We start from the raw sequence: 24,253 nt of genomic DNA on the forward strand, positions 1-24,253 counted from the left end.
GACCGCAAGGGATCATGGACAAGCTAAATGTGTTCTCACTTTGAGGGCGCGAGGGTATCTTACTCATCAACCAAGTTGGATTCAGTGGCTCTTTAGAAGAGTCATTGTGGGACGTGACCTATAGAAATGATCCTATGAAGTACGTCGACAGAGAAAAAAAAAAAAAAAACCTTCAATGGAGCGGGCCGTCTGCTGTTTATATAGTGCGATTCGCGATGTCTTTTCCGGGTAACTCATCGCTTAGGGTACAGCTGCGACATGCACGTATATGCTTCCACACTTAGAGGTTACTATTTCAGTAAAAATAAGTTTAATTCTAATAGAACTCTAGTTTAAGATGGTAATTTCTGAGTGAAGACGCAGTTTGTCTCTCCTGTCTTTTCCCTCTCTCTTCACTGCAATTCTTCTCACCTATATCTCGAGAGACACTGACTCACATAATGATAATAGTTTCTTTGATTCTCTCAAGGCCGAAGAGTCTCACGAAATCGAGGACGTAAGTTCTCATCACAGGCATCATTTCATCGAGCAGGAATGACCCCCATGTACCTGTTGCCATCATAAGAATTGACGCCTCGAATCCTGCTTCCGACTCTAGAATCTTCTGTAAGGCCCACAAGGGCAAAGCTCCCGGTAAAACATCTGGTAATTCAAAGCCGTCAAGCTTGTATTTTTGGATTAGCTGTTTCAGTATGTTTCCAGCGCTTTCGTACGTATTTCTGTCACCGTAAAGAGCGTCACTGATATTTTTAATAGGCCCTGGCCAAACGATGCCTTTCTCCTTATGAGATACAGTCGGTTCTTTGAGCGGTTCACTCTTCTCACCCAAAGTGAAGAAGAGATCGTTTTCTATCAACGGCCTCACATCCTTGAGATCCACCCATGCATTATTCACCAAGTCCAAGAGTTGTCCCCCAAATTTACCCTTATATTTCATTTTGGGGCAGTCATCGATATAATAACCCAAATAGTAATATCCTAGACCTAACTCGCGACACATTTGAATCTCTCTCAAACCAGAAAGAGTACCTAAGGACAAATGTGCATAGTCTGGGTCCCATATGAAATATATCGATGATAATCCACTAGGAAGGAAGTCGAGCACGGAAATGGCAATGAGCTTGTTTTCAAGGTAGTAGCACTCATGGGTAGGTCCTATGCGTTTCTTTGTCTTTTTGACGTCACCTCTCCATTCGCTTACCCAGTTATTTAGGCTACTCCACGCATCCTTTGTACCTTGTACTTCCGAATCAGGAAATGGCGTTTCACACAAGAAGTTTTTGAATTGCCTTTCCGTAACTTCAGAGGGATCATCATCATGGACCTTGACTTGATATTTCTTGTAAAGCTCGAACTTCTCAGCAGAGAAGCCAGATGGTTCAAACCGAGTATGAAAGCGACTTGATGACTGTTCTGCCGTTATTAGTGTCGACAAATCAAAAGGGCCTTTCGTTTTTGTGTTGTCCCCAATTGCTCTTTTGAAGCGATTGACAACTTGACGGTGTTCCTTCGTGATCTTCAAATGATCCATGTCGGTCCTGATAGTGTAAGATCGACAACAACCTCGAAGCATATCCCCAGTATACAAAAAATTCCCCGATCTTCTAAATCCTCTATTTATAAAGTCGTCGTACTGCTGACAAGTCATTTGTTGAACTTGACAACCAATTGTGATATGGGTGGGTTCCTCTGGTATATCAGCGATCTCTGGGGATGATTGGAGGCCACCGCTTTTTCCCTTTTTTCCATGGCAATATCCACAAGATGAATTATCGAGGTATAGTAGCCTCGAGACTATAAAGGCTTCGCTTGGATCCAAGGAAGATGAAGACATAGTAGTTGTGACTGAAAGGCGAGCGTAGTCTGGGGTAGAAGGCTACAGGCCTATTTAAGGTGGAACAAGCATTGAACAAAAAATGACTCATGCAATTTGCCACAACCACAAAGCAATGCCTGATTTAAATGGGAAATAGGCCCAAATCTTATAATTAGTGAAGAACGGTGGCGTATATATGAAACACCCGTGCACCACAATCATCTGGTATCAACTCCTCATTGACCTCGTAGTCGTTCTTGTCCTTTGGCCTTGTTTATCCTCATCAAACTTTATGGACCCTAGTATGAGCACAAAAAGCCCTATCAAGAAGATCGTCAAGGATGAGCATTCGAGTTCATTGAACAAGGCTAACACGGCCCAAAAGAATGGCGGTATGAGTATCAAAAACGAAGGTTCAGAGGAGCCTGACCACACACTTCTTTCAGATCCGGAGGACTACCTCGAAGAGAATGAGTCTCTAGATATGAACTTAACTCATGGAGGTCAGAAGGTGTGGCTAGTCAAGCTACCTAGGTATTTGGCGGAGAAGTGGACCAAAAGGGAGTCGTTGCATGGACAACAATTGGGGCATGTCAAAATCAGACAAAACAACAACGGTGGAGATAGCTCTGGTGGCACACCCACTGGCGGAAGTGACCAGAAAAAGAAGCTTGAGGTGAAGCTCGTTCTCAATGACCTGGAACACAACCAAGATATTCCTCGCGAGTACGACTTATCTATCCTCAACACACAAGTTCACAATTCATACGTCTTCAGTGAAGAAAATCTAAAAAGATTCAGACAGGAAGTCACGGAAATGGGCGATATGCCTGATCAACCACAACTCAAAGACCTCGACCCGGATGAGAGTTTGAGGCCGGCAAAATATTATAGAGTGGAGAAGAATGGACCAGACGGAGAGGCCCAGCTGCAAGCCGTACCTTTTGTTAAAACTATACCCAAAAAAACCAATCTTGTTGGCAAGATCGTCCATGACTGCCAAATCGTTCCATCTAAGTCAGACTCGAAATATGCACAAATGTTGATGAAACGTCAGAACATGCCGTTGACAAAAGAAAGGCCAAAGGTTACGTTTCTCAATGAGATTCCTGGTGTGGTACAGTCCCTGGCTGGTCCTTCGCTCACTGGTAAATCGACATCGATGTTCTTGAAGTCTAATCCTCAGAAATCGAAGAACGAAGGCCGTGCGATCAGAATGCCCAAGAAGGATTTATTGGATTTACTTTTCCGTCTCTTCGAAGAGTATGAATATTGGTCTATCAAAGGTCTCAAGGAGAGGACCAAGCAGCCAGAAACATACCTCAAAGAATCCTTGGAATCGATTGCAAACTTAATTAAAAAGGGGCCGTATACCTCGAAGTATCACTTGAAGCCAGAATATAGAAGATTGAGGGATGCTGAGAGAGCTGCAAAGCTTGGTAATGATGACGACAAGAAAGATGAGGACGATGATGACGACATGGAGGACGTCATTTAAGGTTATATATTTGTATATCGGTAAAAGATTCGTTTAGATTACAGAACGTCTTTAATGAGATCGGTGTATGGGGTCCATTACACTTTTCGAGCTAGGTCGCCCAAATCTACATTTCGTCAAGTTAACCGTATGTCTCTTTTCTATGTTTCACTTAGTCGTTTATTAGGAGCGTAACTTACAAAGACTGGATCTTCAAGGTAGGAGGCAAAGACTGCTGCAACTTCTTGGCCTTGGAGATGTCGTCAACAACCAAGGTGTACTGGTATCTCTTACCTCTGACCTTGAACTTGGTCTGCTTGAAAGACTTGCCGTTAGTCTTGGTCTTCTTGTTGACCTTGACGACAGCAGACTTGATGTCAGCTCTTCTAGCCAATTCAACGAACTCCTTGATGTCCTTGATCTCTTTCTGGAAATGTTAGTACGGTGATGGGATGCGAACTTTAATACTGAAGAACTCGTCACTGGGTATGGTTGAGCCTGAAAATATCAGCAGAACGGTCTTGCCGTTGACAGCTTTAAGGTGTTCATTCAGCGTTTTCATTTATCGAAACATACAGCCATGGTTGATTATGCAAAGGTTGAGGAAGTGAAAATGTAAAACGATTTTCGAAGTAGGAAATTTTCGCATCGTGTGTACACCTGTACCTCCGTAGTAGCCCACAATTGAGGGCTGTGCCCTGAGTTTGGGCACGTGATCCGTTAGACATGGTTGCAAGCTGCCCCCAATGCACTTTTTATTGTAGTTTGAAACCCCTCTTCGTCGTTATCTAGCTCTCTGCTTCCTTTGGAACCTTTGTCGAATTCATTTTCGTTTCGCTGTAGGAGATTAAGCGCTTCACTGCAAGAATCCATTTTCTAAAGGACTCACTTTTCATGACATTTGCGATAGTAGACTTGTCTTCACCTGTGATCTTCAGAAGAGCGTGTCTCGCATGTATTCCGACATCTCTTATACCTATGGGATACGCAACATTACCTATACTCAACTTCATATAACTCTCATTGGCCTTCACGAAGCTTTTTTGTTGGATGTAGTAGATAACCGTGGCAAGAGATAGAAGGATACTATCCTCTAGTTTCCCGGCTCGAAGTTTGTATAGTAGCTTGACGATATCCCTTTTGACCTCTCGAAGCATGCCAATCGTGTATGGTTCCGGAGGCTCCTGTGGCATTGCCTCCCACAAAGAGATGATATCTTTCAATGCAAGCCTCACTTGTAGTTCCAATTGTCGTTTGTTTGTTTCAATACCACCAATGTTCTCCAATGTTATGACTGGAGATGCAGAACTCTCTTCATCGAGATAAGCCTTGTATGCGTCATTGCGTTGCTCAGTCTTCACTAAAAGATCTAGTTTTCGAAGTTGGTCTTCTTTGCTTAATGAGGAGTCTTCACCTTCAAAAATTTTAAGGGATTTCTCGAGCTTGTCGTCTGCTACACTTCGGAGGAATTCCTGCTCAGCTGAGACCGTTTCTTTCAGGACTTCCTTTGGAGCTTCTGCGACGTCAGCAGTATTGGGAGAGTCTGGCTTTTGTTTCTTAGTGTTTGTTTTTTCCTTTGCTGCTTTTCGCTTCTTCGCAATCTCATCCGCTAACCCCATAACACTGTTGCGATGTCTGAAGAATCTGGGGAAATCGACTAGATGTTTTAGAAGATCTGTACACCACAGATCTTGAATTTGACAGCACCCCGGCCCGTCTCCCGGTTGTCTCCCGGGTCAAGCACTAAACAGGTAAAGGAATACAAAAAAGTCGAAAAATCACCCGAGATTCCTTCCGACTTCTTTTTCCTCGCTAATTGTAAACCAACGAAAGAAAAGTGGTGATTGGAGCCATTGGACAAAGCACGCAGATCACAAGTACGTCTAGATAATCTCTCGCTTCTGGGTCTATTCCTCATTCAAAATAGATCGCATTTTCTACAGGTGAAAGAAAAGCGTGGAAATTGCAGCTAACTGCGTAGCCAATGTGAAGTATCAATCGGCGTGGTTGCTATCTCGGTAGATCCGAAATGCACATTTTCCTCAGCACCAAGCAATTTTTTCTACCGGGCCTCAGGCCTTTGTTCAAGATTTATTATTGGCGTAGCTTTTCTTTGCTCCTTTTCATTTTTTTTGTCTTATGTAGAATTATTGTTTGGCATTGCACAGGACCTAAAATCACATTACGCTCGAGGGGAAAAAAGGACACCCCAAAATCACACATAAAACTCTCGACCTTCTCAGTGCACACTACCACCAAATGGCGAATTCGGATGCTCCCCGGCTGGAGAATTCCAATGCGTCACAGAAGCAGGGGGAACTGGAAATACGAGCCCTGTTTGCTACAACAGCCAGCTCGGTGAAACCCCAGTCCTCGCCCCTCCTTTCATCGACACCACCCACGGTAGCGAAGGCGTTGATCAAGGCGTACCCTTATTTATTGATAGTCAATAAGTTATTAGCGGTGGCTACTTGGACTAACGATGACTACTGGATCAATGTTGTGTTGATGTGTCTCTACGGCTTTGCGGTACTTTACTTCGAAACCCTCATAACGTGGCTGGGCCACTTGATTTTAGTGGGTGCTGTGATCATGTATGCGGTACTTAACAACCGTATCGTTGAAGAGACAAACCTCAGGCCAACCTTGGACGATGTGGTGCAAGCATTGACCACCACTTGTATCAAAGCCGACATCCTCTTGAGTCCAATCACCGCATTGGCCTTGACTCCGTACGATATCAAGCGTCTATTATTCACCACAGTGTTTTTAACTCCCTTGTACTTGGTGGCTACTTCCTTGCTTATAAAGCCTCGAACCATCTTGTTGCATGCTGGTTTGTTCCTCATATCGTACCATCTGGGCTACTCGCGTGTCACCAGGCGGTTGGTATGGAAGCTCAAGATTACCAGAGTCGTATGCTTCTACTTGACTGGCCTTGACTTTTCTCAAGCACGCAACAGCTCATTATTTGCTGCGGCATTCGCCAAGGTACAGAAATCCGCATCTTCTACATCAACTGTTGCTGACCCGTCGAAGCCTGTCCGCTTCACGTACGTCATCTATGAGAACCAGCGCCGCTGGTTAGGAATTGGCTGGACTTCCAATTTGCTCTCGTATGAGCGTGCGCCTTGGACTGATGAGTTCTTGAACGAGTCTTCCTCGGTAGATTCCTTCGAATTGCCCAACCCCGACTCTTCCACCACGGTTGGCCAACAATCTTATCTCCAACACCTGACTATTGCTGGTGCCCACTGGAGATGGGTCGATAAAGCCTGGAGACTCGACATCACCAATGATGGCGCAATTACTCTACCTTCGGGCAAAAGGTCCAAAACCACTGCCAATCCCACCGCTGATGAAGGTTATCTTTATTTCGATAATGTCTGGAAGAAGCCTTCTACGGAGGATTCTTACTCGAAATATACTCGTAGACGTCGTTGGGTGAGAACTGCTGAGTTGGTTTTCAGCGACTCTTCAGATGTGAGTAATAACCAGGCATCGTACGCCCTGGGCGCCGAGGAGTACGCTTCTCACGAGAATAACTCCAAAAACAGAAAAAGCTTGCGCTTCGCTGAGGACTCAGAGCCTTTGTCTGATGCTACTGTTGAAGCGGTTAGTTCCCTGGGCGGCCCTGACAAGAAGACTGAATAGTGGATTGGGACTAGCCGATATATTTATCTATAATAAACTAAACAGATTCATTACATAGTATACACCATCGAAGTACCATCCTGGAACCTTGTTCTGAAGACCCTGTTTGCATTGGTGAACATACCCTCCTTCAAGGACACAATAATAAATTGTGAGCCCTTGAAACGGGTTTTGATAAGATGCCCAATATTTTGAGTGTGAGACATATCGAGAGCGGCATCAACCTCATCCAAAATATACATGGGAGCAGGTTTGAATTGAAGAAGAGCCATGATAAGCGAAAGAGCTATCAAAGATCTTTGACCTCCTGACAATTCTGTCAAACTCTCCTTCCAAACCTGACCTAGTTTAACCTTAACTTCTAGACCTTTCGTAACGTCGAACATGTTGACAGGAACCAACTTAGCAAATGAGCCAGGTAATAGATCAGCAAAAATGTTACCAAAATCATCCGACACTTTCTGATATGTTGTGTTCAAGGTGTCTCTCTTGTAGCCGTTCAATTTTTCGATAGTATTTTCAATCTTCGTCTTATCTCTAGTGATAGTTTTAATCATGTGCCTGAGTGATGCCTCCTTTTTCTCTACGGTATCGATTTGGCTCATGATGTTGGCATTCACCTTCTTCTTCATGCTATCAAAACGCTCTTTCAACGTTGAAAGACGCTGGACGCATTCTTTCACATTCTCGTCTTGATGTTGCTGGAGGATGTTGTTCACGACTGACTCGTCAACCAACCATTCATTTTCTTGAAGAAGCTTATCAAGTTCGTCTCTTAAACGAGTTGTGATACCAACAGCATTTTCCAAGTCATGGTTGAGCTTCTGAATTGACAATTTAGCCCCGTTAAGTTCTTCCGTCTTCGCTGCGAGTGTATCACTAAGTTCTTTTATTTCATCATTGAAGCCAAGAAGCTTGGCTTTTTCATCCTCTAGTTGAGCCCGTTTGATGTTCAAGGACTCCGTTATCTGCTCCATGGTTTTGAGCATGTCAGAGAGGTCCCTTTCTCCCTCATCTGTAACATTCCGGGATGCATTTGCGGACTCCTTGATAGCTTCCAACTCTTGCACTTGTTGCTCCATTTCGACTTCGAACTTTTGAAATTTCTCGGAGGACTTCTTGACCTCATCATTCTGAGCGTTGATTTTAGAAAGCAACTGCTTCACAGTTGCATCAAGCTCCTTCAATTTTGAGCCTTTATCGTTGTTGAAATCGTCGATGTCCTTCTGAATTGACTTGATATTCTGCTCAAAGGTCTCACACCTTTTCTTCTCGGTCTCGATTTGAGACTTCAATTCTTTAGCGTGTGATTCGTTCTGATCGAACTCTTTGATTATTCGGGCAGCGGGATTGTTGTCTAGCTTCTTTTGTAATAACGTGAACTCGTGTCGACTTAACATTAATTCGCTCTGTAAAGACTTGGTTTGCTCACCCAACTTATCAAGACGAGCGAGTTCATGTCTCACACGAGCGTGCTCAGATTCAGTTTGCTTGAGCTTTTGAGAAACAGCGTTATACTTTTGCATTAAAAGCAATGTGGATGAATTGTTTTTCCTTGACCCTCCTGAAAGGTTACCCTCAGGGTCGTAAACGTCACCCTCGAGCGTGATGGAACGAGCACGAATCTTTGGGTCGAAAGTGATCACCTTCGCAGTCTGGGGATCCTGACATATAAAAGTTTTGCCAAAAATGTAAGCCATTGCTTTGTATAACTCATTCTCAAAGTCGATAAGATTAAGTGAAAGCTCCACTTTTCCTGGGCATTGTTCCTTGGCATATTGTACTGTCTTGTCGGGTATTGAACTTGCGGAAATCTTGTCTAGAGGAATAATGGTCACCCTTCGCTTCAATTGGCCCTTCTCCAAGAGTGCCGAAGCTGTGTTGGCATTGTCCACAACAACGTTGTATAATCTTCCACCTGCGCATACTTGAAGTGCTAAAGCTTTGTCATGATGGTCCTCCTCCAATTTGAAAAGCTGGACAGCCACACCCTTCACCGACTGAGGATTGAAGTCGGGATAGGGACGAGCGTACTGAAAATCAATATTGCCAACCTCACGCCTTAAATAACTGAGCTGGTTCTGGTAGTCAGCTATTCGTTGGCGAAAGTCCTTTTCTTGTTGTCTCAAATCTTCGTAGGCCTTCACGTCAAAACCGAAGCTAGCAAGTTTGGTCTCCTTGGCCTGTATCTCTTTCTCGTAGCCCTGTGTTTCTTGCAGTAAAGTTTCGTACTCTTTTTTGGCAGTTTCAAGTCTCGCCTGATCGGTTCGACTTTTCTCGTCTAGATGGCTTATTTTGAGCTTCGCTTGCTTAATAAGACCTTGGCTATGACTCAAATCTTCTTTAGCTTTTCGGAGTTGAGACATGTAGCCACCATCCGTACCTTTGGCAGAAACACCTGTGGACAATGCAGTGAGAAGCTCTTCCTTTTTGGAGTGTTCCTCCTTTAGTTTATTGAGCTCTTCCTTACACCGGTCGTTCTCATCACGAGAAGTCTTATAGTTGTCGTTACTGTTGGCGATCAGCTCTTCAATCAATGCAGATTGTTGTAGAAGTCTGGTGAGTTTTGCGCCCTCTTCCTTGATATTCTCACGTAACAAGTCACTAGATGTAGTAAGCCTCGTGAGCTTGTCTGAAAGAGCTGTCTCCTCTTCTTCAAGCTGCTCTATGGTGCCACCTTTTACAAGTTCCGATTGGCGCTGTTTTCTGACTTCTTCAAGGTCATGTGTCAAGTTATCAATCTCTGTTGTGAGACGTTCTATTAGTGTGTTGTGTTCAGCCTTGATGGATTCATGCTCAGACCGTAATGTGGAGTATCGATCGTATTTCTCGGAACAGTCCTTGTACTGACAGCAACTAACGAAACGGGATAGTCTCTCTAGATCAGTTTGCACTTGCTGAAACTCCAAGAATGTGCGTTTGTCTTTGCGGAACTTTTCTAGCTTGGGTTCCACTTCCTCAGTTAGGAGACTCTTGATCTCGTTGAGTCTAGTGTCCTTCTTCATCATGGTCTTCTGTGCCTTCTCTTTTCTATCTTCGAAAGTTTTCGTGCCTGCTGCTTCCTCGATGAGAGATAATATTTCTGATGGCTTCATGTTGAGGACCTTGGTGATCTTACCTTGCATAATTAAGAAATTAGGATTATTGATGTTGAGTTGGACCGACTGAAAAAGGTTGAGAACGTTCTGCTGTTGTGCTTTGTGGCCGTTGACCAAGTACTTCGACGTTCCTCCTAGGATGATTTGCCTGGTGACACTGATCTTTGCATAGCCCTCGAATCCAATGGGAGACTTCTCAGTTTCAGAGTTGTCAAACACAATTGTAACACTTGCTTTGGTGACACCAGCTTGACCACGTTTATAGATAAGATCCTGCAAGTTCGACGCTCTGACAGTGGACATGCTAGCGATACCTAAGACAAAACATATCGCGTCAAGGATGTTTGATTTACCGGAACCGTTTAATCCCGTGATGGCGTTGAACTGTGGATCCCAATTGCTGATGACGGTACGAGTTGCATACGATTTGAAACCATCTATGATCAACTCTTCAACCTTCATTTTCGGTGGGGTAGTACGTTGTAGTACTTTTGTTAGTTATGTTGATGGTAGCCTGCAGAAACACCCAAACAACGCGAGCTATGTCTTCGCTGATAACGTTCGCTTGCAGAGTTAGAGATATATACCATGAAAGAATTTCCAGAATTTTTTTACACGGAGAAGTTGGGTTCGTCCAATCTTGTAGATAGGCTAAATCTGGGAATTTCTGGCCCAGACTACGATTTTTTTCTACATTGTGTTTTCACGGCTATATTGTAAAATGGCTGCAAACTGCGCAAGAACTCAAAAACAAGCACTGAATTCCAGCCACAAAAAAGTAGGTTCCCCCAAAATTTAGATAGTGATTTTGAGCTCGAGAGAGACATTTAGTATTTCTGTATTTCTAATAGCAAACGGATATAATTACCCTCAATAGTCTACTAACTAGTTAAGAGACTTCAATGACGACGGTAGTGTGGCATGAGTTTTGAATCTGCCAAAAATCACGGCAATTTTCTTAAAGCTTACAGCTAGATTAGAAATATAAATATAGCGGACAATCCAGAGCTTCAAAAGAAGTTGGGTTGACTGTTGCCTTGTGCATGACCATCGTTGTTTTGTTCAGCCGACGTGATCCAGTTGCACGAGCTTTCAAATACTTGAAGCTTCCAAGTACGTTCGACACACTTCTTTCTAAGAGGCACTCTTGCTTCTACCCGACGCTCAGGGTGAGGGTGATCAAAACATGCATCTGTTGAGACTTCGCCAGACACAACTTGCATTTCAAGCCTCACGGAGTACGTCAAAAGCTCGATTTCACACGAGATTGGTATTTGATGTGAGGCTGGGGGGCTTAAGCGACACCTCATATGTGACTGACTGGAATGTTGTATTGTTCCTACGACATGGCTCATAACATCCCAAAAATATATCAAGAGAGAAGACTGCTTGATGGCATCATAAGTATCATAGAACAGTAAATCGACTTTTCCGATTTTTCTTTTGACTCAACTTTGCATCATTCTTCGGACTCTTTGATGCCAGGGTTCCTTTGTTTGTGTTCGTACTGCACCGCTCCCTCGACAAGCTAAAAAAATACCACGCTCACATCGCATAGGCGAACAATCTCTTGATTCAACCCGGGAACCGCATTTAAGGAGCCTTCTGAGGACGGCTTCTCATCATCTTCAATACAATAATATTTTGGCGTCTTAAATCACCTCGGACTGATTCAACAGGGGGATAAACACGCTATTCATGGCACAGATAATCCAGATGTCCCCGTCAGATTCCACTAGACTGTCATTTTATGACAAGCTGTCGGGATTACCCAGTCTTCTTCCCGCTCGTTCACTGCGAATAGACTTGTGGCTGGCATTCATAAAGCACAAAGCCAAGGCGGCCCTCTTCATGGTCGGACTATGTATCTTTGCTTTGATCAACATCTTAGCGGCTTCCACAGGGTCTCTATATGCTCCTGATTTCACCAACACACCTGGAACACAATATTTTGATTTGGCAAACTATAAAGGTTCTGCTGATGGATGGCAACGAGATGAAAGAGTGCTATTTTGTGTTCCTTTGAGAGATGCCGCAGCACACTTGCCAATGTTCTTCAACCACATGAAGAACCTCAAATACGACCATAACCTCATAGACATAGCTTTTTTGGTAAGTGATTCCAAAGATAACACCATGGGTGAATTGAAGAAACATTTGCTTGAGATCCAACGCGATCCTGATGAAAAAATGAGGTTTGGAGAGATTGAGATTTTTGAAAAGGACTTCGGCCAGATCATTGGTCAGTCTTTCAGTGATAGACATGGCTTTGCCGCCCAAGGACCACGGAGAAAGCTTATGGCGCGTGCCAGAAACTGGCTTCTATCGGTAGCATTGAAGCCGTATCATTCATATGTTTACTGGAGAGATGCTGACGTAGAGACGGTGCCACCCACGATATTGGAGGATTTGATGCATCATGACAAGGATGTGATTGTGCCAAATGTGTGGAGACCATTGCCTGACTGGCTAGGCAACCAGCAGCCTTACGATCTTAACTCATGGCAAGAGTCTGAAGGAGGTCTTCAGCTTGCGGACACTCTAGATGAAGATGCATGCATTGTGGAAGGGTACCCAGAATATCAAACATGGAGACCTCATTTGGCTTACTTGAGAGACCCATATGGAGACCCGGAGGTGGAGATGGAGCTTGACGGTATTGGAGGTGTGTCCATCCTTACGAAAGCCAAGGTTTTCCGTCGCGGTGCCCACTTCCCAGCTTTCTCATTCGAAAAGCATGCTGAAACAGAAGCTTTTGGCAAATTGAGCAAAAGAATGGGATTCTCGGTTGTTGGGTTACCCCACTACGTGATTTGGCATATATACGAGCCTTCGCTGGATGACTTGAAACACATGGAGTGGATGGCTCTAGAGGAGAAGAGGCAGCAGGAGCAAGCCAAGATTCAGAAGGTCTACGACAAGGTCTGGGGCGAAGGGTTCCTGGATATGCAGCTGGACTGGGAGAAGGAGAAGAACGATATTCTCAAGAACACTGACGTGAACCGCAAGATCCACGTTGACTGGTCGGGCGTGGATGACTTGTTTATCGAAAAGGGCGACGATAAGCAGCTTGCCGACTTCCACCCCTAAGGCCGAGCATAAGCAGCGCCTTGAGACAGGCCTCGCGACATTAGACAAGGGAGCTCAGCTGATCTAGAAGCCTTAAGCCAGCACGAAGGGACGCCGCACGGCAGTTTTTTTTTTTTTCTTTAATTATTGCAACGTTTTGCTGCTTGATCTAGATTGTTAATCTGTGCCTGTCGCACTGGGCAACACCCAGTTTTGGGTGGAAATGTTGCAAGGTCTAACGGGAGCAGTGTGCACACAAGCCAGGGCTAGTGAGCAGTGCCCTGCCAGTATGGGATCGTGGGAGCGACAAAAGCCTTCTCGATTAGGAATTATCTCAAAAAAGGCCCTCGATCCTCCGGCTCACCTGAACCATTAACTTGCACCACACTCAACCACACACCCACCCCATTCTTTCCTTTACAAAGCAAGTACATACATTAGCACAATAGGCATGCCCGACTCGACATACCCAGACACTCAGGTCTGCAAAAAATGTAGCCTCTACATATCTGAGGGACACGCGTACGAGTTGGGTGACGACCGTTGGCACATACATTGCTTCAAATGTTCCAAGTGTGATAATTCTTTGGGCTGCAACTCCAACTTCCTTATATTGGGTGACGGCAACTTGATCTGCCTGTCTTGCTCCTACAACTGCAAACAATGTGGGAAGAAAATCGATGATTTGGCCATATTAACCGGAGATCAGGCCTACTGTTCTTCGTGCTTCAAATGTCGAGTCTGCAAGCTGAAGATCGAAGACTTGCGTTATGCCCGGACGTCCAAGGGCCTCTTTTGCATGTCGTGTCACGAAAAGTTGATTGCCAAAAAGCGAAAGTACGACATGAAGCGGAAGCAAATGGCCCACTTGGAGCTGCTGCTGAAACCAAATCCGGGGCTGCCAGGCAGTGCCGATAGTCCGCTGCTCTCAACTAGTCATGGGAACTTTCTGGACATTTACCTCAACTACCATAATTCCTCGCTGGCGTCGGTATTCAAGGACAAAGCACTTCCCAACCCCAATGTACCCAAGTCGACACCGCAAAGACAAACAGACCAAGCTAGCAAGGATGGAATCGAGGAAGTGAATGACTCGGATGATGAGCTCAATATTCGGAGAGCGGCCAGAAACCCTGACCTGGGGAAGACACACTCCCAAGACAACATCCTCGAGCTCATTGAATCATTCAGTGGACCAAACACACCATTGACGGAGGACACCGAATTAAACAAAGCGCCCCCAGAAACCAAGCAGCCCATCATTTCTACTCCGGACGAATTGAACGAACTACGCGCCCTGCCTCAGAACGATACCCTGAACTACGCAACGCCTCGGACAGAGACACTTCCTTCGTCACAGCCCAGTCTTGGGTCTGCTCCTCGTCTCGAGCCAGCGCTGAAGTCTCCACAGAAGGAGTTATTATTGTTGTCGCCGTCTCAGTACAATGATAAAAAGTTCCATAATACCACCGGCCCTCCTCCGGAGAATTTAGGAGTGAACACCGAGGAAATCACAAGGCGCTCTGCTGCATCATCTCCGATGGCCAGGGTGAACAGACAAGCAAGGGTGGTGGAGACAAACGACGACATCGTCGCATCCGACATTGGCCTGCTGTATAATGCATTTGAAAGCTCCATTAACACTACTCCGAAAAAGTCGAACACAAACGTGCTGAATAAGGTAATGGCGTCTCCGCCGCCTCGTTCCGCTTTACCAAATGTTCCTGCTACTCCTAAACGCCAAGGTCCTCCCACAGACCCTTTTGAGCCTCGTGGCTTGGGACTTGAGAATGTTGAGCTTCTGAAGCCAAATAGAGTGGTACAGCCTGCTACTCCAGCTGTTACGAACTTGGAGGAATCAATCGATGAAAAAGAGAACACAGACAGCACTCCACAATCATTTGGCCGGCGGAATACGTTCAAGGGCCCTAAGAACTTTTTGAAACACAAGCGTTCCACTTCTAGTGGGCTGGGTAGTGGGAAGTTTGGTGGCCTCTTCAAAAGCAAGGACGATCAGTCTCCCGGGCACGCACGTCATGTATCCGAGGGCTCTATAAACCATCACCTGGCCTTCACAACATCGCCGTTACCATTGAGCTCACCAATGAAGTACGGTGTATTTGGAAATGGTCACAACCGCTCGAGCTCCGACACTCACTATATGGCAGCCGGAGATCTGCAGGGGGAGCGCCAAAGACTTGACACAGAGATGCGTCAGTTGAGAATGGAGATCAATCTGTTAGAAGGTCGGAAGTCTACCGTGTTGTCCGAGATCGTCAAACTTGGATCAGAGAAAAATAAACTCAACGATTCTATCGCAGCCTTGAAGCATAAGGTGACGGAGGAGACAGAACATCATGAACTGATCTTACAAAACATCCACGATCTCGTGGCCGAAAAGAGAAGGTTGGTGGAGGAGAATCAGCAGTTGAAGGATGCAAACTCTCGCTTGAAGCGTGAGAGCAAACGCCATGTGGAATCTCCGGAGGTTAACACAACCCCAATGCATTCTACTGATCACAATAATGGTTCTTCTTCATCGTTACCATACGAGGCACATACCGAAGATCCAGTTGAGACCCAAAAGGCGACAAGACTACGCTTTTGGAGGAAGCCAAAGGTGCATGTGGCTGCCACAAATTCCTCTGCAGCTCAAAGCCTGCCTCAAACTCAACAAGGTACTCCAATGCAGAAGAGCTCCTCATCAAATTCTCCTGCGCAACATTCCAATGGAAGTGAAACAAACCTGCATTATAAGTTGAGTCAATCTTACTCTTCCAATGCTATACAACACCCAAGCCAGTTCCTCAACCCCGATAACAACGCCCAGCTGCAGCAAAATCAACAACAGCCTCAGCAGCAAGAGTCGGGTCCTCGAAAGGCGTTCAACTCTTTCATGAGCAGATCACGTTCTACGAACATTCTTGACTCCTTCGTCGGGCAACCTCAGAACAAATCAGACGACAATGGAGACGCTCCATTGCTCTCAAGCACGATCGAGAAGCGGGCGAAGTACGAGGATGAGGCTGTACCTTTGATAATTACTAAGTGTCTCGAGGAAGTTGAGAAGAGAGGATTGGATATGGAGGGCATCTATCGAATCTCAGGAGGAAACTCTGCCATCACGGCCATTTTGAATGCATTCCTGTCACTTCCTGCGAACCCAAAGGGCGACAAAAAGCACATGAATAAGTTGGCAGAGGTTATGGAAGGTGACATTCATGCTGTTACAAGCGCATTGAAGCGATACTTGAGAAAGCTTCCCGAACCTTTAATACCGTTTGCATGTTATGACGATTTCGTGAAGATTTGCAAAAATGATAATGATACACAGACAAGATGCGACGAACTCGTGGACAAGGTCGTGAACAAGTTACCAGCAGCCAACAGGCACACTTTATACTTACTCTCCAAGCACTTGGATTTGGTTGGCTATTACAACAATGTGAACCGAATGACCATGAAGAACCTTTCAGTGGTGCTTGCCCCTACAATAGCATGGGATCCCACAGGAGAAAGAGAGATGACGGATATGGGTCCTCGAAACGATACAACCGAGTTGCTTTTGCTGAATTTCTCGAAGGTATTTGCCAACTACGAGGTTTGATCGGGATTATCATGCACGCATTATAGAAGAACCACTGTGCCTTCTAGTTATATACAATAAATTAATGGATGTCTTTGATGTTTGGATTCGAGTACATCTCGTAGCGACGGTGACCAACTCGAAGTAGATGCTCTATAACTGAGAAAGACTTCTTTGGGAGCTTGCGGTGCTTACCAAATTCCTCACGAACATACAACCGCCAATGCTCCTGGTTTTCCACAGGCTTTGTTCTCACAGCTCTCATGCAAGATCTGTAAAGCTTGAGAACTTCTCTTTGTAGTCCGGATAATCTGGCCATGGTAGTTAAGGAGAAGCTGAAGATTGCATTCTCGAGAAGAGTCGAGTACGTAAAGGTGTGATCTGGATCATGTGACAGCCTTCCGCGTGAATCTGGGGTACACACCTCTTCGTGAGACATCCAAAAGGGACCTCCTAGACCTGGCAGAAGAAGATAAAGTAAAAAAAAAAAAAAAAGGAAAAAAGGTTTTTCGTTCGAGGGCACAGAAGGTTGCTAGAGCCGATCTATTTGCATTTGTTTTGAAGAAGATGGTAACGGTTGTATCATTGGTGAGACAGAATCTGTAAAGCGAAGGATCAAACTCATGCTTTGTAGTAATACTCGAGATTTTTGCTAACTACGAAAATGTTCACCTAGAAAGGGTTTCTTTATTCTCACTGAGGACTCCTTGAGCCTTCAAGTAAGATCCCTTACTTTTGTTGTCAAATCAAGGTCCCTCAATTGTAGACCTGTCTTCCATTAGTGTTACGAAATAATACGGACCTGTAAAACAGCATTTATCATGTACGCAGGATCAACTCGGAGTAGCAGACAAACTCCGAGTAGTCCCAATGCGGAAACTCCCGAACGGACTACAAATTCAATCTCAACCTTAGTAAATTACCTATTCATGACCTATTACCCAACAATCCTACATGGTACCAGTGAAGTCAGTCTCACCTTCCCTGTGACAAGCGTTCTCAGCAACACCGCAGTTACACAGACTCTTCAATCTCTTTCCACAAGCGCAGGCAGATTCAGTAGGGGGACGGCGTTCTCGACAGGGGCCTTTTCACAGTTGCAGTGAAGGGCAGCCTGCTTTCCGCAGGAGCAAGTAGATCTCTTAGCGCAAACACATTCAGCAGCAGCACAAGCCATTTTTTATCAAGATGTTATTTTTGATTTATGAGTTGAATCGATGGCTTTGGGCCCACTTTAAGTAGTTTTTTTTCTATTTGCAGCCAACTCCGCATGATCTGCATATAGCTAGGTGACCTGATTTCTGAGGACCCTGATCACGTGTACAATATCATATCAGCCAATGAGCGCGTAGAGAATAGTCAGCTTACAAAGACTTCGGCTGCATCTTGTCAGCCTGACAGATATGCTTATCATGCAGCTGTCTGATTAGGAATATGACAAACAACTGACTTGCGATTGGCTGTTTATTATACCTCATTCACACCAAAAATAAATACCAGCATGGCTCAGCAGGGCTAAAAGTGGAATGAAGCAGTAGAATAAGTGGGGGGATGTCGCCGTTACGCTTCATCCGGAATTCGTATGATGTAATAGGAGCTACACTCGTTAGAAATTGACATGATGTTCGTTACTTCTGGGCATTACTTAAGGCATTAGGTGGATTTTCTGAGTGTCCGAGTGAGAGCCTTCCATCGTTCACCGAGGATTGAGCCAAGCTCTGAGCTATTGACCGTACTATCGTTGGTTTGATCAATGCTTCTCAGCAAATTTTGTGTAACATTGGCTGTGTTAATAGGTGCATTCTCTTCAGCCTCGAGTTCTTGTTGTTCTTTTTCCGGAGAAGGCTGCAAGACGTCCTCGAAGATTTGAGATACTGATTTCGACTTCTGTTCTCCGCTATCTATCTCCTCCTGGTCTGTAGCTTCCTGATCTGCAGCCTGATGCTCACTTTGGCCCTGATAGTGTTGTAGACAATGGAATGGCTCCTGCTATTGTTATTTGTATCATCTTTATAATTGGCATCAAGAAAAACGTTCTCAGATTCGTCACCCTCTGTCCTCCTTCGTTTAGACAGACGTTCTTCTCTTTGTGCGGGAGAATGATTTACAGAAGCCCCTACCAGGATTGTTTGAAGTTGAGGAAGAGGCACCTGATCGCTATCATCTCCTGGATTAATGGAAGTCATTCTCGGAACAGGTAATACCTGATCCAGATCTTCATTACCCCTCTGTAAAGAAGGAATATTTTTCATAGGTGACCGACCGACTCCAGCGCCTGAACCGAATGTGGGTGTACGAGGGAACCTCTGACGACCTTTTGGTGTCACCTCTGCCGGCAGCAAAAGCCTGACGGCGGGGTTGGGGACGGGATCCGAATGATTCGTTTTAGAGACTCCTGAACTCGACGGGAAATGGTGATTCACGTCACTTGTGAGTTTTGGAGGTTCGGGAAGGGTAGGGGACGAGTTGAGAAAGTTTTGAAGCATGGACAGTCTTCTAGGATCGGTAGCATCATAGCGACCAGAGCCACGCTTTCGAGGCGATATCAGTACACGAGGATATCTTGTAGCAGATCTTTGAGGGGACGTGCTGGGCTGGAGCAGATGCCTCGATTTGAGCTGTGGAGTGGAAGCTTCCATTTGGAAGTCTGAAGTCAATGTCGAGTTTTGTTGCAGATCTAGTTCGTTAAGCACGTCCTTCTTCTCTGAAGTACCTTCGGTCTGTTGAAATCCAGTCTGCGCAGTATCTCCATCCACCTTGGACTCCTCGGGACAGACCTTAGTTTCTGAAGCTTCTTCGACGAAACGTTTCCAGAATGAAACATTGCTCCAGACATTGCTCAGAGCTGAGTGGTATCTTGTCAAAACAGGAAGAATCTTGTCCGTGATTACAGCATTGGCTTGGGAGAGATTCCTGTCGATCTCCTGAAGAACCAATGTGGTTTCTTGCTCTAAGCGCTCTAACTCGATATGAGCAGAAACGCCACTCCCCTTTTCCCTTTTGGCGGAGTTGACGTGGACTGTGGACTTTCTTCTCGATTCCATCGTCTTGGACTCTATAATCTTATTGTTTTGATGTGTTGATGTTGCAGCGCGTGTGGTGTACGATACAACGCGGAGGTAGATTGCATCCCCAGTGCGAACGCTATGTGAGCCATCGGCTAGATCAGTTCAATAATCTACAAATTCTCTTTAACTGGGGAGAACTAAGATAAGAAGATTTGAGTCCATGAAATTAAACTAATCGAATATCCATTATCAAAAATCATCACCGATAAAGTTAATTGGTGTTGGTTAGGAACTGATTTGCTCTTACTGATTCCGGAAAACCCTATTCAAGCCATTGTATATCTGGAATAGATCTCAAGAATTCCATAGATTGCAGAGACTCGTTCGCCAACCAGTACAGAAGGCCTCGTTGATCAACGTGCCGCAACTACAGCAGTGTCGCACATTTTGCAACCGTCACCACTACCACCACTACCACCTAATTCGCCATACACAGCGAATCTTGTAATTCACACAATGGCGTTTCAGCCTGCAACACGAAAAGCATCTACTCTACTTTCCTATTTCAAACTGAAACAACCTGACGGAAATCGCTGGGCCTACCCGAATCATCACGGCTCGCACCCAGACCTCCATGTGCGCATGCTTCCGATTACCGCTTTCAACTTCAGCTTCTCCATCGACTTTGAGGAATGGGCAATATCATGTCGGTTTCCTTCGCCCCGAATGCACGGATGCAAAGACGAAGTACGATGATTGCTTCAACAAGTGGTACACGGAAAAGTTTTTGCAGGGGAAGTCGCTTCACAACGAATGTACCGAGCTCTGGGATGAGTATATCACTTGTGTGAACACTGCTTTGGCAAAGCATAAAATAAAGCCAATGTTGGACAAGGCCCGCGAGGATCAGCCCTTTGGCGAGGACTTACTGAAAAAGGACAAATAAGGCTTGTAAATAGATACGGGGCGCATGCCTCTGTGGTGACGAGAAAAGAGTTATAATAAAAGGAACGCTGCCAATATCTGTAGCTATGAAACTTTTGCAGAGATGCTTGTCCACTTCGTCTTGCTATTGACAGCTGTTTTAGCTTTTCCACTTAACGTGACTTCTTTTGGTTCCGGCTCTCACGGCATCACTTCCAACTATGACTTTGAAGAGCTTCACAAGTATGCACATCTCTCAGCAGTGGCCTATTGCCTTCAGAAGGGGCTTCACACTGGAACGTTGGGTGATCAAGAAGATGCTTGTCCCTCACATTCATGCACGTATCCCAGTGTAAGGAACATGAAGGTTTACAAGGTGTTCAACTTCACCGATTGGTTGGTTGTCGGTTCTGGGTTCATTGCAATCGAACGGGAAACCACGCGAATTTATGTTGTGTTTCGTGGAACCTCGTCGACCCAGGATTGGATCAGTAACTTTGAGTTCTTACATTCTCGTTACCAACCTTTGGTACACATGCGTGGTGACTTTGACTTGGAGTGTGAGGAAATTTGTGAAGATTGCACGATACACAAAGGGTTCAACACTTTTATCAAGACCAACGGCGAGGATATCGTGCGCGAGGTTGTCAAATTGAAGAAGAAACTTCCTGACTACTCGATTGTGGTCACTGGCCATTCACTTGGTGCTGCTCTCGCAACCCTCTCCGGCGTAGAGTTCAAGCTTTTAGGCTTCGAGACATTGGTTGTCACCTTAGGTGGGCCCAAGGTGGGTAACTCGCAATTTGTCGACTTTGTCGATAACCTTTTTGACACTGACTATGTTGAAAAGCATATCAATAAGTACCATTCCTTCGACACCCTTTCAAGCGGTCTCATTAGAGCAACACATAAGCATGATCTTATTCCGATGCTTCCACCGACCTCTCGCTATAAGCAGTGTGGATATCAATACTATCTTGGTGCAAAGGGCCCTCAGCAGTCCCCAGAGACTGTGATCAGAAGAGGCACAGACTATGTGGAAGATGATCAACTACTAGACTACCAGTCAATGTTGCCAAGTTCTTTTAGTCGAGGTGATCATGTCAATTATTTCTTCAAGATCACGGGATGTCAAGATCTCTAGTCAGACTCTGATATGCGAAGCATTTCGCTTACTGCGGGCACCTTCAACCTCGCTTTGCTAAGCTTCTCTCCCTCTTTGAGCTCGTACTCATTCAATTTAGTCCACCCCTCCCATGTAACTGCATGGCGAGGAATATCTACCTCACCATGTTCGTTAAAGGGTTTGTTGAAGACACCATTGTTTAGATCCTCCAATATATTGTTAGCTGTATCAAATGACTCCATCATTGTAGTTGCAATCACACCCTTGGGTCCGCTTTTGATCCACCCTGAAGTATACCAACCCTTATCATACTTGTAGTTGTGTTCCAAATCCTTATCTAGGTTTTTCTCAAGCATAAGCCTACCATGCTTGTGTACTAGACAGTTCTTGCCAGTGTCAAATGCCAATCCAACTTTCTCAAAGCCGTCAAGCGGAGAACCTTTGTAGCCGATCGATAAAATCACCAATTCGTTGGGTAAGGTAACAAATTGTCCTGTACCTTTCACGCTAACTCTCTTAGTAAGCTTGTCTTCCACCAACTCATTAACCTCGAATTTCGTCTCTGTAAGCAAAGAAGGGTCGTTTTCATCGACCACGAATTCTTTTGGGCTCTTAAGGAATTCAAGGGCCCATTTTTTATGAGAGGGCTTGGGATCAGCAGCAGCTTCATCGGAGGCTTTTTCAAGAATACCAAACTTGCGCTTGTCAACTCTCAGTAACAGTTTAGCATTTGGCTTGATGTCATTCATAATGTCTGAGTCAATTGGAACTAGCTGCACATTCAGATGCTTTTTCAAATCAACAAGTTCCCTGATTTCCTTGTTTGTGAAGGCGGACTCAAGAAGACCTCTTCTGGCGACGATGTTGACTCTCTCCACGGCGCTCTTCTTGAGCAACTCAGTAGCCTCAACACGTATATCGGTCGGAGACCAATGCTTTTCTGGATCCGCAAGAAGCACCCTGGCAACATCAATTGCAACATTACCATTACCTATAATGGTCACATTCTTTATTTTTTCTAACGGAGGAGGAATATTGGACTCACTGTTTGCACTGTCTGGATGACTGTTGTACCAATTGACAAATTGACGAGCCAGGATAACCGCAGGCGAGTCGGCCCCGGGGACGTTAAGCTTGTTATCTGAGCTGGTACATCCATATGACAAAACAATGGAGTGGTAAACTTCCAGAAGACCTTTGAGCGGAACATCTATGCCGACATTCACATTGCCAAAGAATCTCACCTTATCCCCATGATCTCTGAAGATATTGTCCATATACTCCTCACAATTCTTTACTTCCGGGTGATCAGGTGCAACGCCATAGCGACTTAACCCATGAGGGGTCGGAAGTCTGTCAAAGAAATCGATTTTAATGGGAAGTTTATCAGACTTATTAAGCAAATGATGAGCGGTGTAAAACCCAGCGGGCCAGTGCCAACAATAGCAATTCTAAACTGATTATGCTGCCTGGATATACTGAAACACCGTACCCCGAAACTGACAGCCAGTAGTTTGAAAAGGCTGCGCGAGATCATAGTAATGGGTGAAACTCTACTAGTCAGAGGAGCTTTTCAATCAACTATCGCGCATTTTGCACCCACTGAGAAAACTGACCTTCGGATTACAGCTACGGCCACAAGATGTTCTGATGATAAAATTGCTCAGGTAAAAAGGTTTATTGTCTTCTTTATTCTGTACCAATTTTTAATTGCTAAAAATGACTCAATGACGAGTTAGACACGCTAAATCCCTCAATTTTGGCTATATTGCATTTTAAAGCTAACAATTACATAGAAGAAAACAAACTGAATTAGAATAACATTTAAAACTTGAACAGTTTTGATAAAAGAGTTAAATGTTAAGGAACTCAATGTACCAGTGCTTTCACTTTTCCAGATCATCCGAGATAGTTTAGTGGCTAGAATTACCGCTTGTCGCGTGGTAGACCGGGGTTCAATTCCCCGTCTCGGAGCTTTTCTAAGCGCAAGTGGTTTAGTGGTAAAATCCAACGTTGCCATCGTTGGGCCCCCGGTTCGATTCCGGGCTTGCGCATTTCTTTTTGGATTTTTGATGTCCTTGTTAAATGCTACTATTTTTTTTTGCTATAATAAAGTTGCTGTTTGAGTAAACTCCTATCTATTCTACCCGTCTAGCGAGTGCTCGTCAATGCGTGTACTGTGTGACCTCATATCTCAACCAATTACCGTCAATTATCTATTTTTAAGCATTTTACCCACCTGACTCACAAAAGTTTCTATTAAAACTTGTCCCTTACTGCGGCTACCGACGGTGCTGCTTGCAAATCTAACGAAGGCACGTTTTGTGCAGTACATACATATGCCTTCCTAATGAGGTTTTCGCAGCCAGCCATACTGATCCCATCTTTCACCCTTGATGAATTCTGATCCTCAAACCAACTACCTTTGATCCCAGTCACTAATTCCACCACTACCCGCTCATGATAGTATCTTCCCCTCAGTGGCCGGATCCGGA

General features: G+C 44.9%; 13 protein-coding genes and 2 non-coding genes across 15 annotated transcripts; 8 read left to right on the forward strand and 7 right to left on the reverse strand. All coding sequences in view use genetic code 12, as the record gives it.

Annotated features, from left to right (window-relative positions):
* Positions 1-433: 433 nt before the first annotated feature.
* Positions 434-1,531, reverse strand: CXQ87_002754 (arginyltransferase; the record flags this gene model as incomplete). Its single annotated transcript, XM_025481249.1, has 1 exon — positions 434-1,531. One exon carries the CDS (start codon positions 1,529-1,531, stop codon positions 434-436), a length of 1,098 nt encoding a protein of 365 aa, XP_025335549.1.
* A 589-nt stretch (positions 1,532-2,120) lies between these two features.
* On the forward strand, positions 2,121-3,314 carry CXQ87_002755 (transcription factor IIF subunit; the record flags this gene model as incomplete). The annotated part of the gene is made up of 1 exon (XM_025481250.1): positions 2,121-3,314. The coding sequence occupies one exon, from the start codon at positions 2,121-2,123 to the stop codon at positions 3,312-3,314; it is 1,194 nt and encodes a 397-aa protein (XP_025335550.1).
* A 175-nt stretch (positions 3,315-3,489) lies between these two features.
* Positions 3,490-3,855, reverse strand: RPL38 (60S ribosomal eL38 domain-containing protein; the record flags this gene model as incomplete). The annotated part of the gene is made up of 2 exons (XM_025481251.1): positions 3,490-3,716; positions 3,762-3,855. 2 exons carry the CDS (start codon positions 3,853-3,855, stop codon positions 3,490-3,492), a joined length of 321 nt encoding a protein of 106 aa, XP_025335551.1.
* Positions 3,856-4,081: 226 nt separating this feature from the next.
* Positions 4,082-4,912, reverse strand: CXQ87_002757 (mRNA splicing protein; the record flags this gene model as incomplete). Its single annotated transcript, XM_025481252.1, has 1 exon — positions 4,082-4,912. The coding sequence occupies one exon, from the start codon at positions 4,910-4,912 to the stop codon at positions 4,082-4,084; it is 831 nt and encodes a 276-aa protein (XP_025335552.1).
* A 640-nt stretch (positions 4,913-5,552) lies between these two features.
* CXQ87_002758 (peroxisome biogenesis protein) lies at positions 5,553-6,947 on the forward strand (the record flags this gene model as incomplete). Its single annotated transcript, XM_025481253.1, has 1 exon — positions 5,553-6,947. The coding sequence occupies one exon, from the start codon at positions 5,553-5,555 to the stop codon at positions 6,945-6,947; it is 1,395 nt and encodes a 464-aa protein (XP_025335553.1).
* Positions 6,948-6,997: 50 nt separating this feature from the next.
* On the reverse strand, positions 6,998-10,507 carry SMC2 (condensin subunit; the record flags this gene model as incomplete). The annotated part of the gene is made up of 1 exon (XM_025481254.1): positions 6,998-10,507. One exon carries the CDS (start codon positions 10,505-10,507, stop codon positions 6,998-7,000), a length of 3,510 nt encoding a protein of 1,169 aa, XP_025335554.1.
* Positions 10,508-11,896: 1,389 nt separating this feature from the next.
* ANP1 (Anp1p) lies at positions 11,897-13,135 on the forward strand (the record flags this gene model as incomplete). Its single annotated transcript, XM_025481255.1, has 1 exon — positions 11,897-13,135. One exon carries the CDS (start codon positions 11,897-11,899, stop codon positions 13,133-13,135), a length of 1,239 nt encoding a protein of 412 aa, XP_025335555.1.
* Positions 13,136-13,565: 430 nt separating this feature from the next.
* On the forward strand, positions 13,566-16,721 carry RGA2 (Rga2p; the record flags this gene model as incomplete). The annotated part of the gene is made up of 2 exons (XM_025481256.1): positions 13,566-13,595; positions 13,629-16,721. The coding sequence occupies 2 exons, from the start codon at positions 13,566-13,568 to the stop codon at positions 16,719-16,721; spliced, it is 3,123 nt and encodes a 1,040-aa protein (XP_025335556.1).
* A 61-nt stretch (positions 16,722-16,782) lies between these two features.
* CXQ87_002762 (uncharacterized protein) lies at positions 16,783-17,139 on the reverse strand (the record flags this gene model as incomplete). The annotated part of the gene is made up of 1 exon (XM_025481257.1): positions 16,783-17,139. The coding sequence occupies one exon, from the start codon at positions 17,137-17,139 to the stop codon at positions 16,783-16,785; it is 357 nt and encodes a 118-aa protein (XP_025335557.1).
* Positions 17,140-18,353: 1,214 nt separating this feature from the next.
* On the reverse strand, positions 18,354-19,744 carry ASK1 (Ask1p; the record flags this gene model as incomplete). Its single annotated transcript, XM_025481258.1, has 2 exons — positions 18,354-18,656; positions 18,968-19,744. 2 exons carry the CDS (start codon positions 19,742-19,744, stop codon positions 18,354-18,356), a joined length of 1,080 nt encoding a protein of 359 aa, XP_025335558.1.
* A 598-nt stretch (positions 19,745-20,342) lies between these two features.
* Positions 20,343-20,654, forward strand: CXQ87_002764 (uncharacterized protein; the record flags this gene model as incomplete). The annotated part of the gene is made up of 1 exon (XM_025481259.1): positions 20,343-20,654. The coding sequence occupies one exon, from the start codon at positions 20,343-20,345 to the stop codon at positions 20,652-20,654; it is 312 nt and encodes a 103-aa protein (XP_025335559.1).
* Positions 20,655-20,756: 102 nt separating this feature from the next.
* CXQ87_002765 (putative lipase) lies at positions 20,757-21,730 on the forward strand (the record flags this gene model as incomplete). The annotated part of the gene is made up of 2 exons (XM_025481260.1): positions 20,757-21,703; positions 21,727-21,730. The coding sequence occupies 2 exons, from the start codon at positions 20,757-20,759 to the stop codon at positions 21,728-21,730; spliced, it is 951 nt and encodes a 316-aa protein (XP_025335560.1).
* Positions 21,731-21,772: 42 nt separating this feature from the next.
* Positions 21,773-23,035, reverse strand: ARH2 (NADPH-adrenodoxin reductase; the record flags this gene model as incomplete). Its single annotated transcript, XM_025481261.1, has 1 exon — positions 21,773-23,035. One exon carries the CDS (start codon positions 23,033-23,035, stop codon positions 21,773-21,775), a length of 1,263 nt encoding a protein of 420 aa, XP_025335561.1.
* Positions 23,036-23,660: 625 nt separating this feature from the next.
* Positions 23,661-23,732, forward strand: CXQ87_002767. Its single transcript has one exon. It is a non-coding gene; the product is annotated as a tRNA-Asp (tRNA).
* Positions 23,733-23,741: 9 nt separating this feature from the next.
* Positions 23,742-23,812, forward strand: CXQ87_002768. The gene has a single exon. It is a non-coding gene; the product is annotated as a tRNA-Gly (tRNA).
* The last annotated feature ends 441 nt before the right edge of the window (positions 23,813-24,253 follow it).

This window comes from Candidozyma duobushaemuli (genome assembly GCF_002926085.2).
Source record: "Candidozyma duobushaemuli strain B09383 chromosome Unknown B_B09383, whole genome shotgun sequence".
Taxonomy (NCBI): Eukaryota; Fungi; Ascomycota; class Pichiomycetes; order Serinales; family Metschnikowiaceae; genus Candidozyma; species Candidozyma duobushaemuli.